At 37.3% G+C, this 14,419-nt stretch overlaps 2 protein-coding genes across 5 annotated transcripts in view; one reads left to right on the top strand and one right to left on the bottom strand.

Moving 5' to 3' along the window:
• The window catches only part of LOC142334581 (uncharacterized), a 39,612-nt gene extending 35,098 nt beyond the window's left edge, over positions 1-4,514 (top strand). For all 3 annotated transcript variants that reach the window (XM_075382721.1, XM_075382720.1, XM_075382718.1), the window contains exons 4-7: positions 902-1,576; positions 1,722-1,852; positions 2,947-3,188; positions 3,403-4,514. In XM_075382721.1, the coding sequence (XP_075238836.1) occupies positions 902-1,576; positions 1,722-1,852; positions 2,947-3,188; positions 3,403-4,466 (2,112 nt within the window). In that variant the 3' untranslated portion in view covers positions 4,467-4,514. The remainder of the gene's footprint in view (positions 1-901; positions 1,577-1,721; positions 1,853-2,946; positions 3,189-3,402) is intronic.
• Positions 1-14,419, bottom strand: part of LOC142334580 (band 3 anion transport protein-like) — a 261,810-nt gene that overhangs the window by 91,681 nt on the left and 155,710 nt on the right. For both annotated transcript variants that reach the window (XM_075382716.1, XM_075382717.1), the window contains 2 exons: positions 10,232-10,374; positions 9,863-10,052 (listed from right to left, as the gene is read on the bottom strand). In XM_075382716.1, the coding sequence (XP_075238831.1) occupies positions 9,863-10,052; positions 10,232-10,374 (333 nt within the window). The remainder of the gene's footprint in view (positions 1-9,862; positions 10,053-10,231; positions 10,375-14,419) is intronic.

Here is a 14,419-nt window from a genome sequence, read left to right as displayed (position 1 = left end):
TGGTGATAATAAAGCGTAACAAACTGCTGGTCGCGCTAAGGAAAAATAAAACGGCAAGACCTAAGTTAAAACGCGTCCTTGCATCCATCAGTATTGTGTAGATGGAGTATGGTATATATGCGTCATGTGGCATCATTGTGCCACTACTAAAGCACAACCACAGTTACAACCACTTCCCTTATTCTCTATTTTCCTTCTGTTCTTACAATGCTAAAATTATTAGCCATGATACATGCATTGCTTATTGAATGCTGCATTAAAATACTTAATTCCCATCTTGAGACGACGAGTGTTGCGCTCCTTATTTTGTGACGTTGTTTTTTTCAGACATTGACCTAGCGACCTCGTATTTTCATATCACCTTACTCCAGACAGAATATTTGCACTTACCCCACTACTATAACTACTACTACTGCTACTACTACTACTACAACTAAATGCATTAACAGCACAACCAAACATCTCAGACGTCTACCTCCCCTCCCCTTCTCTCCACCCTTCCTTTTTTCCCTCGTTTGAACTAGAGGGCAAAAAGTGGTGGAAGGTAGACAATAGCAAAGTTGTTCAACTACACCTGAACAAAACGGGCGCCGGCACATACACCACACCTCGCGCAGTGTAACATTTAAAATTAAAATCGCTCTACGTTGCTTTTTATTGTTTTCCTCATTTTAATTCCTTTATCATGAGGGCCTCTCAGCAACAACAAGCCTAAAAGCCTCATTTTAAAGCCTTCGTTACTGATTTTGAGAGAATCTGAATTCTAAAATCGTTAGTTTTACAAAAACAATCAACTTTATTCAAAACGGACCGCCTTAAGTTCCGTTTTTTTTCAGACTTGACTTGATTTGATTACCTCCGCCCATTTTATTTCAACTTGCATCTCATGTTGATTTTGTAGGAACGTGGGCGCAAATACCTATGCGCAAAAGACTATCACATTTCACTGGAAGCGAGCCTGGGTGTTGACGCCATTGACACCGGAGAAGCAACTTTGAACGGATATCGATCAAATGATCTGGTACTCCAGAAGGACAGTTTCACGGACAATAAAACCGAGCACATACAAAATGGGCGTAACCAATCACAGCCTTTGAACACAGACTTCAATCCTGTAAAAGAACCAATATCCTCAGCTAATCTGACTCATAAAGACCCCTCCATAATAAAACAGCGCGTGACTGTTCCTCCGGTAACTTCTACGCACCCCGGTAATTCGCCCGATCGTATTGTATCAAAATGCTCGCAGACATATCCACAGACAGTGAAACGACAAACAGCATCAACAGCAACCATGACGTCAGTGGAATCGAATACCCTCTACAAGACGCCCAACAGCACGCCATCCTTGCCGTCATCGAGCCAGGACAACATACAGGAGACAGAGCATTACCATCATCATCAACAACAAGATTGGTCGCATCGGATGGGCGTGTGCCACATTTGTGAGCAGGATCTGGACAGATCTGGAGCCTTGCTGGTGATGGGACGTTTAATACACAGTGACTGCTATATTTGCTGCAAGTGTGGACGACAGCCCAAAGTGGGCCAAGATGTCACTATACAGGCCAAAAAGGCAAGTTTACATTATATTTCTCCTTTCTCTCGGTCCGTAAAATCAGAGCTTGGCGTTTGCTAGGGTATTATTAATATGAAAATTGCGCCGGGTAAGGTCTGATCTTTCAACGCATTGCCTCGTTGTTCAGATGAGCTTATTTAAGGTAATTTGCTGCAATGGGTTGCCAGAACGGATTAAAACATGCCAGGGGTGCCTCAAGCAGATATTTCACGGTGAGCTCACACTGTCAGTGGGCGGAGGAGGAGAGAAGACATGGCACAGAATGTGCTTCCGGTAAGTTTCCTTTCTTAACTATTCAGTTCATTTTGGAATCAAACTGATTATGAAAAGTTAGGTTCTCACAATAATGAATTGCTAAATTTCTACGACTGTTGTCCCAAATTCACGCACGAAGCACGCACAAAGCAGGGGTCGATTTATCATATGGCACCAATTTTCCAGATCATATTTTTTTGCAAATACAGTGCGCTAAATCGCAGACCATTTTTAAAACATAGCCGGCAGATTGCTGGAAAATAGCCGCCGTTGACGCGCTTGATGCACATCGGGATTGCAACAGCTTCTAAACAGAAAGCTAATAAGCTTAATACCAATGTCAGCTAGCAAACACTCTAAAGAACTTTGATAACCTAATTCTCAATGACTTAATGACCCGGCTTTATCGGTTCATCCCGTCTCTTTTGATTTTGCTCTTTTGACTTTGACCGCATTCACTATATTGCGCAATATAGCACAAGTCCTGACGTATAAATCAAAGAATTTTCATTGACTAAACCAAAAACTAAACCTAGAACGGACTATGAGTGAATTAGGAAAACCGTGTCTAAAAAAATGAGATCAAAAAATTAAAAAAAAAACAAATCAAAATGCCGCATGTGAACAAAAAAAACACTACCGAGAAATGGAAATTTGGTTCAAAAAACAATTTAGGCCTAGAATGAACTACGAATGGATTGGGAAAAACATTTAGAAAAAAATCCAATCCAAAAAAACGAAAAACCGTAAAAATCAAAGTGAAATTGCCGCATGTGAACATAAAACCACCTGCGAGAAAGCGAATTTTTTTCAAACACCGTTTTCTCACTCTACTTCAAAATTAGAGCGAAAAATTTTTACGCCGCAAAACCGCTCGCTTTTTCGCTCCACTTCTTGTTTCGGTGTGAACAAAATCACTACTCCAATTTGACTTTAAAAATCATGAAAATGTGTGAACAGATCAAAAAAAGACAGCACCCCAATACAATTCAAATTCTTAGAATTTAAAAAAAGAGAGCGCCTAAATAATAGCCGTTTGAGAGGTTGACGGCGGCTTTTAAACTTTTTTACAACGAGTGTAGAGTGGAAGTGATGTGGTTATTTGTGATCAGGTGCTCAAAATGCTCTATGCTCATATCAGAGGAGTTCCACTTCAAAGACAATATGCAACATTGTCTCCGGTGCTACAAGAAGTACTGTGACGTCACGTGCCTCTACTGCGGACAGCTGATTCTGGGGGAGGGAGAAGACAGCTGCATAACCACCGCTGGCAACAAACGCTACCACCCCAAATGCGCCTTCTGCTCTGTGTGTGGAGGACATTTCAAAAGTGCAAACGACATGCTCACTGAAGGTTGGTAAATCTTACAAAGTGGTGCCATGTCTCTTCACTACTATTGCGAACAGTTCTGCACTCAAAAAAAAACTCTCGAGGAACTAAATGGTCCTGATCAATTTACGTCAGAACAATTTTATAAAAGAGCCAGAAGCGTTTCCAGTATTTTTACATAGGATTTTTTTCAAGTGAGTTGGGTAATTTGTTTAAGCCTCAGGGTAATTTCTCATAGGTGACGAACTATGGCATCCAAAGTGTTCTACTTTGCGAAAATCCATTCGTCAGATGGAGAACTTCATCACAGGCGCGCAACCTAAAACCAACTCAAACAATGAGATACACAGTGCTCTGAGTCCACGTTCCACCATAAGCCCCTGGGTTGATAAACCGAAAGATTCCAACTCACAGCCCACAATTGAGCGACGGAGTCCACCACGCGAGCTGTCTGTTTCTGGAGATATTCCAGCATCTGAACTCAAATCACATCTTAACTTGCCACTTGTAGAAGAGGAAACAGAAACAGACGTTGCTTCCGAGGAAGCTGAAAAATGTTGTACACAAGCTTCATTTGTCGCCCAAGATTCAAATAAACGACAGATAACTTCCCCAGCTCACAAACCAGCTCCTCCTAATTCACTTAAACCGTTGAAACAATCTCCACCCACTCCAATACCAACAGCTCAATACCCATTCAGACAACCAGGCAACAGAATTCAAAGTCCACATCAACGAGAGATAGGCTTTGATCCCAGTTTCGCAGTCCCAAACACCTTTCTGAGCAGATTGAACCAAGCTAAACTCGACCAACAGATCTACAGAGGACGTCAAGCACGGCCAATGTACTCCAACAGACGCAAAATGCAAAGCAGTCGGCACGTATCACTCGAACCAACAATAGTGGAGTCCGAACTGGAAAATGAGGCAATCTATGAGAACGAAGACATGTTTGAGAAAGAATCAGACATTAGAGAAGAATCAGAGAGCGACAAATCATCACAGGAAGACAGTCGCAGTATCGGCAGCAACGCCAGCAGCACTGACTTCAACTTCACTGAATCTAAAGCGACTCCAAAGAGGACAACAACACCGATTACTCCTAATTCAGATAAATTTATACCGTACTCCCAGCTGCGGGTTCGAAACGTAAAACTACCATCGGGAATTGACCGCAAAAACTTGGAGATGTACTTATCCGACAGTGAATTCTATTCCGTATTCAAATGCTCCAAACATGAATTTTATAAACTACCCAAATGGCGGCGAGATGGGTTAAAAAAGCAGTTCGAGCTATTCTGATTTTAGATTGCATTTTATAAATCAGGCTAATTCAGAATGTAGTATACATTTTGTTTTATGAAACCCATTTACAGAGTGAAAGGAGAACAATTGTGATAACTTCTGTACTTAATCAAACGTTCCTACTGAAACAAGAGATACCTCTGTAAAGATAACTCCTTTTACGAAAAATTCACCTTAAAAATTAGGATTACCAGGAACACATTGAGCAAATGAAATAAAAACAGATTATGAACGGCGAAATACAATAAAGCAACTAACTCGACGGGAAAATTAAACCGACAAGCAAGCAATATTAGTTAAAAGTTACTTTTACAATGTTGACGTCATTCACCAATTGACGTAAATCTTGGAATGTTAAAGAATAACAAATAAGCTTAAATACATAACCGACAAACGTCGGGCGAATTGCTCTCAAACGACCGGAGAGCGGTTGGCTTTGTCAGTAGCTAGCTACAGTTTAGTGAGGCTAGCTTTAGCTTGCTTCGCCTCTGCAGCTTTTAGTTTTCTAGCCTTTTAAGTAAATAAATCAAATGAACTGATATTTTAAAAATTTTCTAAATATTGCAAAATTTAACAGAAAAGCTTCCAGATTTTGCAGTGAAAATGTTCAAAACTATATTTTGTCTCTGGAGTTATGTCAGGCCACCTAGGAGTTATGTCTGCAAGACTTGAAAAGCTTCGAGGGCCAGTAATGATCGTTAAACTCAGAAAAGGACAAAAATATTCAAAAATTTTGAAAACAGCAAATTTTTACTAAATCTGGCTAAAATTCAAGATAATAAAATCATTAAAAATTATTTAATTGTCTTAAAAGGTTGTCCAGTATCCATATTTCAAGCTTTAAATAGTTTCAATGGCTCGTAAAGATCCATAAACTTGGAACATTATAATAACTTTCCGAAAATTTGAAAATTTAGATGTTATCAAAAAATAGCTAAAGCTGGAGTCATTAAGAGATCGATAACCACTCCATTATCACTAAAAACTATGGGACAGCTTGTCATCAGAACTTGGAGGAGCTCTCTAGGACCCTGGTGCCGGAAAAAATGGTAAAAATTCAAAAGATTCAAGCTTCAAAAAACTTGAAAAAATTACAAATATTTTAAAAATTGCTAATATTAAAATCTTGAAAACATTTCAGTACATCTAAAAGCTATGCAGTAACCTATAATCAAACCTTTACGGATAACGGAGTTTATGTGGCACTTGAGGCTGGGGAAACCTAAAAACCGACAAAAATTTTCAAAAACTTGAAAAAAATGCAAGTTCTATCGCTAAAGTTTGTCATAAAAAAAGAAAGCTACTCCATGGCAGTCAGAAATTTTTCAGTAACTTGTTATCAAACCCTTAACGACGTTTTCTGACCCCTGCGTCTGGTAAGACGTGAATAAAGAAAAATAAACGTCAAAAAAATTGAAAAAATTTGAAAGTTTTATCAAAAGATGCTAAAATTCGTGATGTTTAAAAGTTGAAGCCATTCCTATACCACTAGAAACTATGCAGTAAACTATTAAACATAGCCGGCAGATTGCCGGAATAGCTGCGAAATAGACTTGCGTGCCGTAAAATACAGATGGAAAAAGATACAGAAGTGAGTTGATAATAGTTATCGCCGTTTTTTTTGGGTGCAAAAAAATTTTCCCTGTCGAGTCTCGAACCGGCGGTCTCCGGATTAACAGCCAGTCGTCTTAACCACTCGGCTGTCGGACCATACAATCTGTTTTCTTACAATCAACTTTGTTTTAGGAACAGATTCTGTTTCTGAATAACCGCAATTTAGGTCACGCAGAAAGCGTGAAATCAAGCGCGAAAAAGCCATTTAAGCAGTGACGAGACAGAATGTTCTAGAACAAATGTAAAAAACAAATAAAGCGTCAGACGACGAAACAAAAAAAAAACCAAGAGCACCGCAATATAGCTACGCTCAGCTTACAGCTTCGCAGCTATAAAAAACCCTAGAGCAGATTCCTTGACACCTAGGTCTGAAAGAAATAAAAAAAATGACAAAAATTTTAAAAAGCTAAAAAAAATTTGATAACACTGGTATAACCGAACGTAGCCACGGGTGGGAGGTGCACCGGGGGGCTGATGGGGAGGGAGGGGCAACAGCGCGTTGGGGGGCAATAGGGGGGTCAACAGTGGGTGTCGTCAACCCCTAAGAACCGCCCTTCACAACATAAGTCTAAGTCTCTAAAACAGTTTGAGCTGAAACAGAGCTGAAAGGCTCTAAGAGCACTTAATACCCACTAGGCGCTTTCTGTTGTTTATCCCGTTTTTAAGGACGAAAAGTTAAAAGCGTCAGACGAAAAATCGGTCAAGCGAAAAATCGCATAAAAAAGACAGACAGGACTAATATAATTGCTACATACTTTGTTTGAGAGCAATTATTCACTAATGCTAAAATCACTAAATTTAAAGACATTCATCACTGGCCAAAAAACTACGAACAACCATCTAAAATTGCACCAATTGCTCTCAGATTACTGGAGGGGTTGGCTTTCGGAGAGTCTAGCTTGAGCTTAGGAAGTAAATCGGCGTTCCTGAAGAACAGAAAGTCCCTAAATTGGCAGACGAAAAACCACTAAGGCCAAAACGGATAAAAATACCAACAGCACCCAAATATGTGCTACACGTTTTGCTTGAGAGTAGTTAATCATAGACAAATGAAAAATCATAAATCATAGACAAACATAAAAAATCTACAAGCAGAATGAAAGACAAGACAAATTTTGAAAACTGCACAAGTAACAATATCGGAAAAATAAAGCACAGATGCAAAATAAGAACTGTTTTACATGACGAGACAAAAAAGCCATTAACTGCATTAAAAACTACAAAATTTTCACACTGTTGGCATTTGTAATCTATCAGAAACTTTCATCGGCTTCTTAGAACAACTAAAGACAAATTAAACCGACCAGCGTTGGAAGAATGGCTCTCACACGACAGGCGAGAGGTTGCTTTGTGAGGGAAGCTAGCCTCAGAGGGTGAGGTGATTACAAAAGCGAGTGATTTAAAAAAGCGGTCCATAATCTAAGTCAAAGCAACTCAAACGGTTTAAGAAACAAATGAGACGAAAACAGCCACGCTCATATTTTGTATACAAAAAGACACGTTGATATAACTGCTTCAAATTTCGTTCAAGAGCAATAAAAAATCTCGACACAAGCCGACAGACCGACGTTAGGATTGAACAAGTTAGAAAAATTGACGACAGCCTATTTTTTTAAAAAGCGTTCCAATTTCATTTGCAATTTATCGAAATTTCAATAGATGCAATAAAGATAAAATCCGCTTTTAATTTTAGGACAATAAGTTTAATACTAATGGCAATTTACAACATAATCCAAGGAACTTTGATAACTTAATGTACTAAATTTTTAAATGTTGACTTAAATATTGGTTCATCCGGTTTCTTTTGATTTTGTTTCTTGACCAGGACAGTATTTGCGTTGAATGATTCTACATTAATTTAAAAAAACTTCAAAAACTTCGAAAATAGCTGCAATAGCTTCGTAGACCTGCGGTCTCAAAAAAGTAAAAAAAAATACAGACCAAAAAAGGATTTATTCTTTTCATTAAGGGCTGAGATGTTATATATTTTGATTAGGAATCTGTATAAATTATTGTTGCCACTATTAGCTGCTCTCAAATAACCTTACCTTCATTTAGAAGGACACATTCGCTTGATCTTATCTCTTTGAATTAAAGTAAAAAGTCAATTTCAAAGTGAGGAAGTCATTTTTGAGAGTGAGGTAAGTCACGTGAGAAAATTAATCACGCAAATGAACAAAAAACTCGCTCCACAAAGAGCGAAAAATGACGTCAAGCATGCACATCAGTTGAAATTGTATGAACAAGTGAACAAAAAATTTGAACAAATTTGAAGTGATTGTGACGTTATATGGTCGTAACAAAACTCTTGACGAAATAAGAAACATAGGACGACAACTCCTGACGTACAATTTAAAGAATTTTCATTGACTAAAGAAAAAACTAGATGTAGAGCAGACAATGAGTGAATTGGAAAAACCATTTCCAAAAAATATCAGACAAAAAAACATAGCCGGCAGATTGCGGGAAAATAGCCCCGATAGACGCTTGTGGCCTTCCATGAATTGAAACAACTAAAGAAACAAGATAAGCATATTGACCAAAGGTCCTTTAGTAGATCACTAGATTTTTGGGTTAGATACGTAGTGTCAATTTTATGACACATACGGTCTATACGTCAAAAGCCCTAAAAGAGCTTTCTAAAAAGTGATTTTCAAAATCAAACATAACCGACTAAACGTCGGAAGAATTGCTCTTGAAAGACTAGTGGAAGCTCTAATCAATTGTAGCCTGCTTCAGTCGGGGGGGGGAGGGGTAGCCTAAATGGGATTAAGAAGTTCTATAGTGGGCTTCAAATAACCACATTAGAGGTTAACATATACCACTAGTAAGATTTAAAGTAAAAAATGACACCAGTTTCGGCGCATTTTTTATTTGACTTTTAGTATTAAATTGCTGCCAATTGAGTTCAGCTGCTTGAAATTGTGATTGAGAGAGAATTTTAGATTACGCGAAACGCAAAAAGTCAAGGGCGTTAAGTCACTCAAAAAGTCAAAACCGTCAAGCGAAAATTTTGCATAAAAAGACACACACGTTTACAATAATTGCTATGAACTTCGTCCAAGTGCAATTAAAAAACCTCAAAGTTATAAAGAAGGAAACACATAAGCCAAATTGCTTCATGTGAAAAATGAAGCGATTTTTTGTTCAAACGCCTTTTTTGAACAGTATATTACTTAAAAATCAGTGATAAAACTCACAGCACCAATATAGTCGCTTTTCACGAAAACAACCACCAAAGAGACCTTTTTTTAACCTCCAAAACTTCAGGGCGCGTGATTGGGTCATGTCGTAGGACAATAGGCCAAAGTTCGATTAGGCAATTAAGCCAATTAAACAGCTTGAGGCGAAAGCCAATTAAACAAATAATTCACTTGAAAATTTTGCTAGTATCATTCAGAGGGTTGTAGAAATTATGTAATAGTGTAGTAGTTTGAAAAAGTTTATTAACTCATAATCATGTTAAAATAAATGTGAAGAAATCGTGAGTACTTTATAGTGTCAAGTGGAGTCTGAAGTACCGACTATAAGTGTTTCAATTGGTTTTCGCCTAAATTCCACAAAATTTTAGTTTAAAATTTTTACGTAATGGCTACGAAATTTAGCTTTGCTTAATCCAGTTTTTGCATAATATCCCATCCCTCGATTGGGTCAGGGTAATTTCAGCATTCTGCAGAGTCGAAAAATGTCACAGAAAGTAGAAACTTGACCAACTAATTCTTCCAGGGAAACTTTTTATATAATTACAAAAGTTGCTGCCTCTTGCATTCGAGACTAACCTCGTTGCTTCTTTCGTTTTCTCTGACGATCGACATCAATCATTTTTGTTTTAATGTCTTCCAGCATCTGAACTACATTTCCCTTATTCCAGCCATGTGCGGGTACAACAACACTCCCGTCTAAAAACGCGTTCATGGGCGTAACCAAGTCCTTGGGATCATTAGCCACATAGCAAGCTTCACGAAAGTCCTAGAAGCAAATATACACAAGACAAATTCCACAAAAAAAAAACAATGGCCTGTGCAGTCTATCCAATGTTCTTCAGATTTTGTGGGAAATGACAGAACGACTGCAACAATTTCAGACAGAAGATCAAACTGACTACAATGACTGTTCAACTCTTTTGAGTGCAACTAACGAGCATGTACCTTGTAGCTCATGAGAGTAGACATGGCTCTGCCGATTTCGTGGTAGTCTTCAATTACCATGTGTCTTGTGACTGGACCCATGAGGATGAAGATGAAGCGCATCGGCATCCGCACTTCACTCACGTCACTGATTACCACACCATCTATGCAAAAAGAACACAAACATAGCCAACAGAACGCCGTAAATTAGCCGCCATTGATTCCCAAATTCTCTATTGGGACTAAATGAGTAGAATAGAAAAACATGAAAAACAATGTTGTGCAAATTGTCGTATTCAAGAGTCGTCTCTGCCACAAAAAGTAACTGTTCAGTGAGCCGGTAGCTACTAAAACCCCCATATAAGACTAAAAACTACCGCCAAAAAAATTAGCCCTAAAACTTAACTGAACCAGAAAATCAAGAAAATTTAATAACTTTTTTAATATAATACATCACAAAAAAACAAAAACATAGCCGGCCAATTGCTGGAAAATAGCCGCCGTTAACCCGCTTGACGCAAATTGGGATTGAAAAAGAAAAAAAACATACCCGGCAGATTGCCGGAAAATAGCCGCGCTTGATTCCAATAAGCATGATTGGGATTGAAAGAATTTGTACAAGATTTTTTGTACAAAAATATTTTTTAAGTCCGATTTATTTTGATGGCATTTCGTAGTTGAACATACTTCTGTTTCTTAGAGATAGGCTACAGGGGCTATTATCAATACCAATAAGCATTAGAGATGGTAACTAAGACTTATAGGAACGACGTTCAAATAGCGGGCATCTAAAATTGGGCTTTATGGGTTTATCCCGTTTCTATTTTTGACTTCAATTTTTATATTGACTCTGTTCATTTTGAATTGCTTTGCGGAGCAACTGATGTTCAGAATCACTTTTAGCAGAATGAGAGAAGAGAGAAACTAGCCTAGAGAAGTCAAAAAGATTTCACGCAAAATGTTGAAAAAGTGGCAATATGAGGTAAAGCGAAACATTTTTTTGTTCGACGAAGTAAAAAAAAATAGGAGCGCTATAATAGCCAGCTGAGAAGATGAGGGCGGCTATTAAAAAAGAAATAGAAATTGACCGAATTTTTATAAGTCTCAGTGTTCTCAGTTGGTGTCTAAATTCTGCATATTCGGTTAGATTCTAATCAAACTGAGTTCAGCTTTGAAGGCTATTCTGCATAATAAAAATATCAGCTAGCAAACGCTTTAATAAGTTTGATACCTAAATCTCAATTACTTATGACCGGGCTTTATCGGTTTATCCCGTCTCTTTTGATTTCGCTCTTTTGACTTTGACAGTATTCACATTGCGTAATTGAATGCGTAGAAGAATTTAAAATCCATTCAGTTGAAACAGTGAGTGAAGTAACTCAGAAATCAAACGTGAAACTAGTGACTTATGGAAAACAAAAAACATGATCAAAAACTAAAGCATGTGAAGTAGAGCGTGCACAAGGAGAGCACCTAAATAATAGCAGTTGAGAGAGTGACGGCGGTAATTAAACATTTTTTCTATGGAATTGAATACATTGAAATTCTCACAAAACAATAGGCAACCTATCACAAGCTGTTTTGAAATATAATTGAAACTGCAAGAAATTGGTAAAATGCTTTTAAACTTTCCCTATTCTCTGTCATATTTTTCAGCAAAAACATTGTTTTATACCAACAAAACAGTAATCAATTGGTATATGAAAAACTCATCAGCGCTTATTCATCAGGGTGTATTAAAAATTTCATAGGCGTACTCAATTCGCCATAGAATGAAAAAAAAACAAAGCTAAAATAACCTACAAAACGGCAACGAAGAAAAATCCAAATTAGCATGAAATTAAAAACCAATAAATTTAAAAACACAATCCAGCCAAGACTAATATTACTACTATAGACAAAAGAAACCCAACAACAGCAAAATAGTTGAAACAAAAGTACTGCTTGAAATTGCCGATGGTGAACACAAAATGGCCTCGATTACAAAAAATTTTCACACACCTCAATATATGAATAACTCAAGTGTGATAAAAATGCGTCAAAATAAAGAAATAAGGAAGTACTGAACAAATTGGAGAGGCAGTAAGCTCGAATTGCAAATTGGAAGCATTTTATAGAAAAAATTTTTAGAAACACTTCAAAGAAAACCCTCAATTTGCGAATGATGATTAGAAAGCAGCAGTCGCGAGGAGTTTTATAATTTTGGCCGTTTTCTTATACAATGCTTAAGAAATCGAACCTTCATATATCTTGGTTTTACTATTGGCTATGAATTTGATAAGTACTTCTATAAATTTCTCAGACCATATCAATCAAGTAGTTAAAAAATGTTATCAATTGTTCAGTAAAATACAGATTATGGTATTTACAAAAAAGCAAGCGTTATGATGTACCGACACACCACATGAAAAACATACCTGGCAGATTGGCGGAAAAAACCCGCCATTGATTACCATAAACCCCTTTGGGATTGAAACAGAAAATAAACAAATAGAAATTGAAAGAATTTTTTGTAGTGTCAGGGTTCTTATTTGGTGTCTAAGTTCTGCATATTCGGTTAGATTCTAAATAAACTAGTTCAGCTTCTAAACGTAAGACTATTAAGCATAATTTTAATATCAGCTAGCAAACGTTTTAATGAATTTGATAACCTAATTCTCAGTGATTTATAACCGGGCTTAATCGGTTTATACTGTCTCTTTTGATTTCGATCTTTTGACTTTGACAGTATTCACATTGCGTAATTGCAAGCGTAAAAAATTAAAAATCCATTCAGTTGAAAATCCATTCAGTTGAAACAGTGAGTGAAGTAACTCAGAAATCAAAAGTGAAACTAGTGACTTATGTAAAACAAAAAAACGTGATCAAAACCTAAAGCGAATTTAAAAAGGAGAGCATATAATAGCCGTTGAGAGGCTGACGGCGGCTATTAAACATTTCTTCTATGGAAATGAAGACATTGAAATTCTCACAATAGGCAACCCATTACAGGCTCATTTTTGAAAAATAATTGAAAACTGCAAGAAATCGGTAAAAAATGGTTTTAAACTTTCTCTATTTTTCAGCAAAAACATTGCTTTATACCACCAAAACAGTAATCAATTGGTACATAAAAAATCATCAAGCGTTCAAAGCCGTATTCATTCTCCCATAGAATGGAAAAAAGCTGAAATAACCTACAAACCCGCAACGAAGAAAAATCCTCCAAATTAGCATGAAATTCATATTAATAACCAATAAACATCAAAACACAATCCAGCCATGACTACAGTTACTACTATATCCAAAACACACTTATCAACAGCAAAATAGTGGAAACAAAAAATACAGCTTGAAATAGCCGAAGGTGAACAAAAAATCGCCTCGATTGCCAAAAATTTTTACACACCTCAATTTATCGCCCACTCGAACACGTATATGCAAAAAAACTCACTTTCGTTTCCCTCCACTGTCCCATTTTGTTCAACAATCAAAACGCCAAATTTTTTCACGCATTTCATTTCCTGCTTCAAATTTCACTCTGTTAAAACTGTAAAAAAGACACTCTCCATTACTCCGCCTCGAGTCGCAAAAAGAGCGCCGCTATAGGAGGGCGGCTATTAACCATAAAGAGTTAAGGTCTCGCAGGTTCATCTCTTACAACTGACCGGGCTAATCTCCAGTAGCCCACTTCAGCCACGGGTAGTAGCGGGGCAACAAGTTCACTAAGGCTTATAGTAAGATAAAGCGCAACAACAAGAAGCCCTTTTCGGCGTATTTTTAATGTCTGTAATAGTAAACTCGCGTCACTAGAGTTCAACTGCTCAAAATTTTTCATGCCAGCAAATTAGAATTTAGAACATGCACAAAAGTGTGATAAAAATGCGTCAAAATAAAAAAAGTAAAGAAATACTGAACAAATTGGAGAGGTAGTGAGCTAGAGTTGCAATTTGGAAGCATTTTATTGAAAAATTTTCAGAAACACTTTAAAAAACGCTCAATTTGCGACTAATGATTAGAAAGCCGCAGTCGGGAAGGAGTTTTATAATTCTGGCCGTTTTTCAAATACAATGCTTACAAGCGTTTTGATGTACCGACACACCACATGAAAAGCATACCCGGCAGGTTGCCGGAAAAAACCCGCCATTGATTCCCATAAACCCCTTTGCGATTAAAACAGAAATAAACAAACAGAAATTGAAAGAAATTTTTAAGTGTCAGTGTTGTTAT

Source organism: Convolutriloba macropyga, chromosome 2, assembly GCF_964194025.1.
Source record: "Convolutriloba macropyga chromosome 2, txConMacr16.3, whole genome shotgun sequence".
Taxonomy (NCBI): domain Eukaryota; kingdom Metazoa; phylum Xenacoelomorpha; order Acoela; family Convolutidae; genus Convolutriloba; species Convolutriloba macropyga.
The sequence above is the reverse complement of the archived record's forward strand: the minus strand, read 5'-3'. Positions and strand labels throughout refer to the sequence as shown.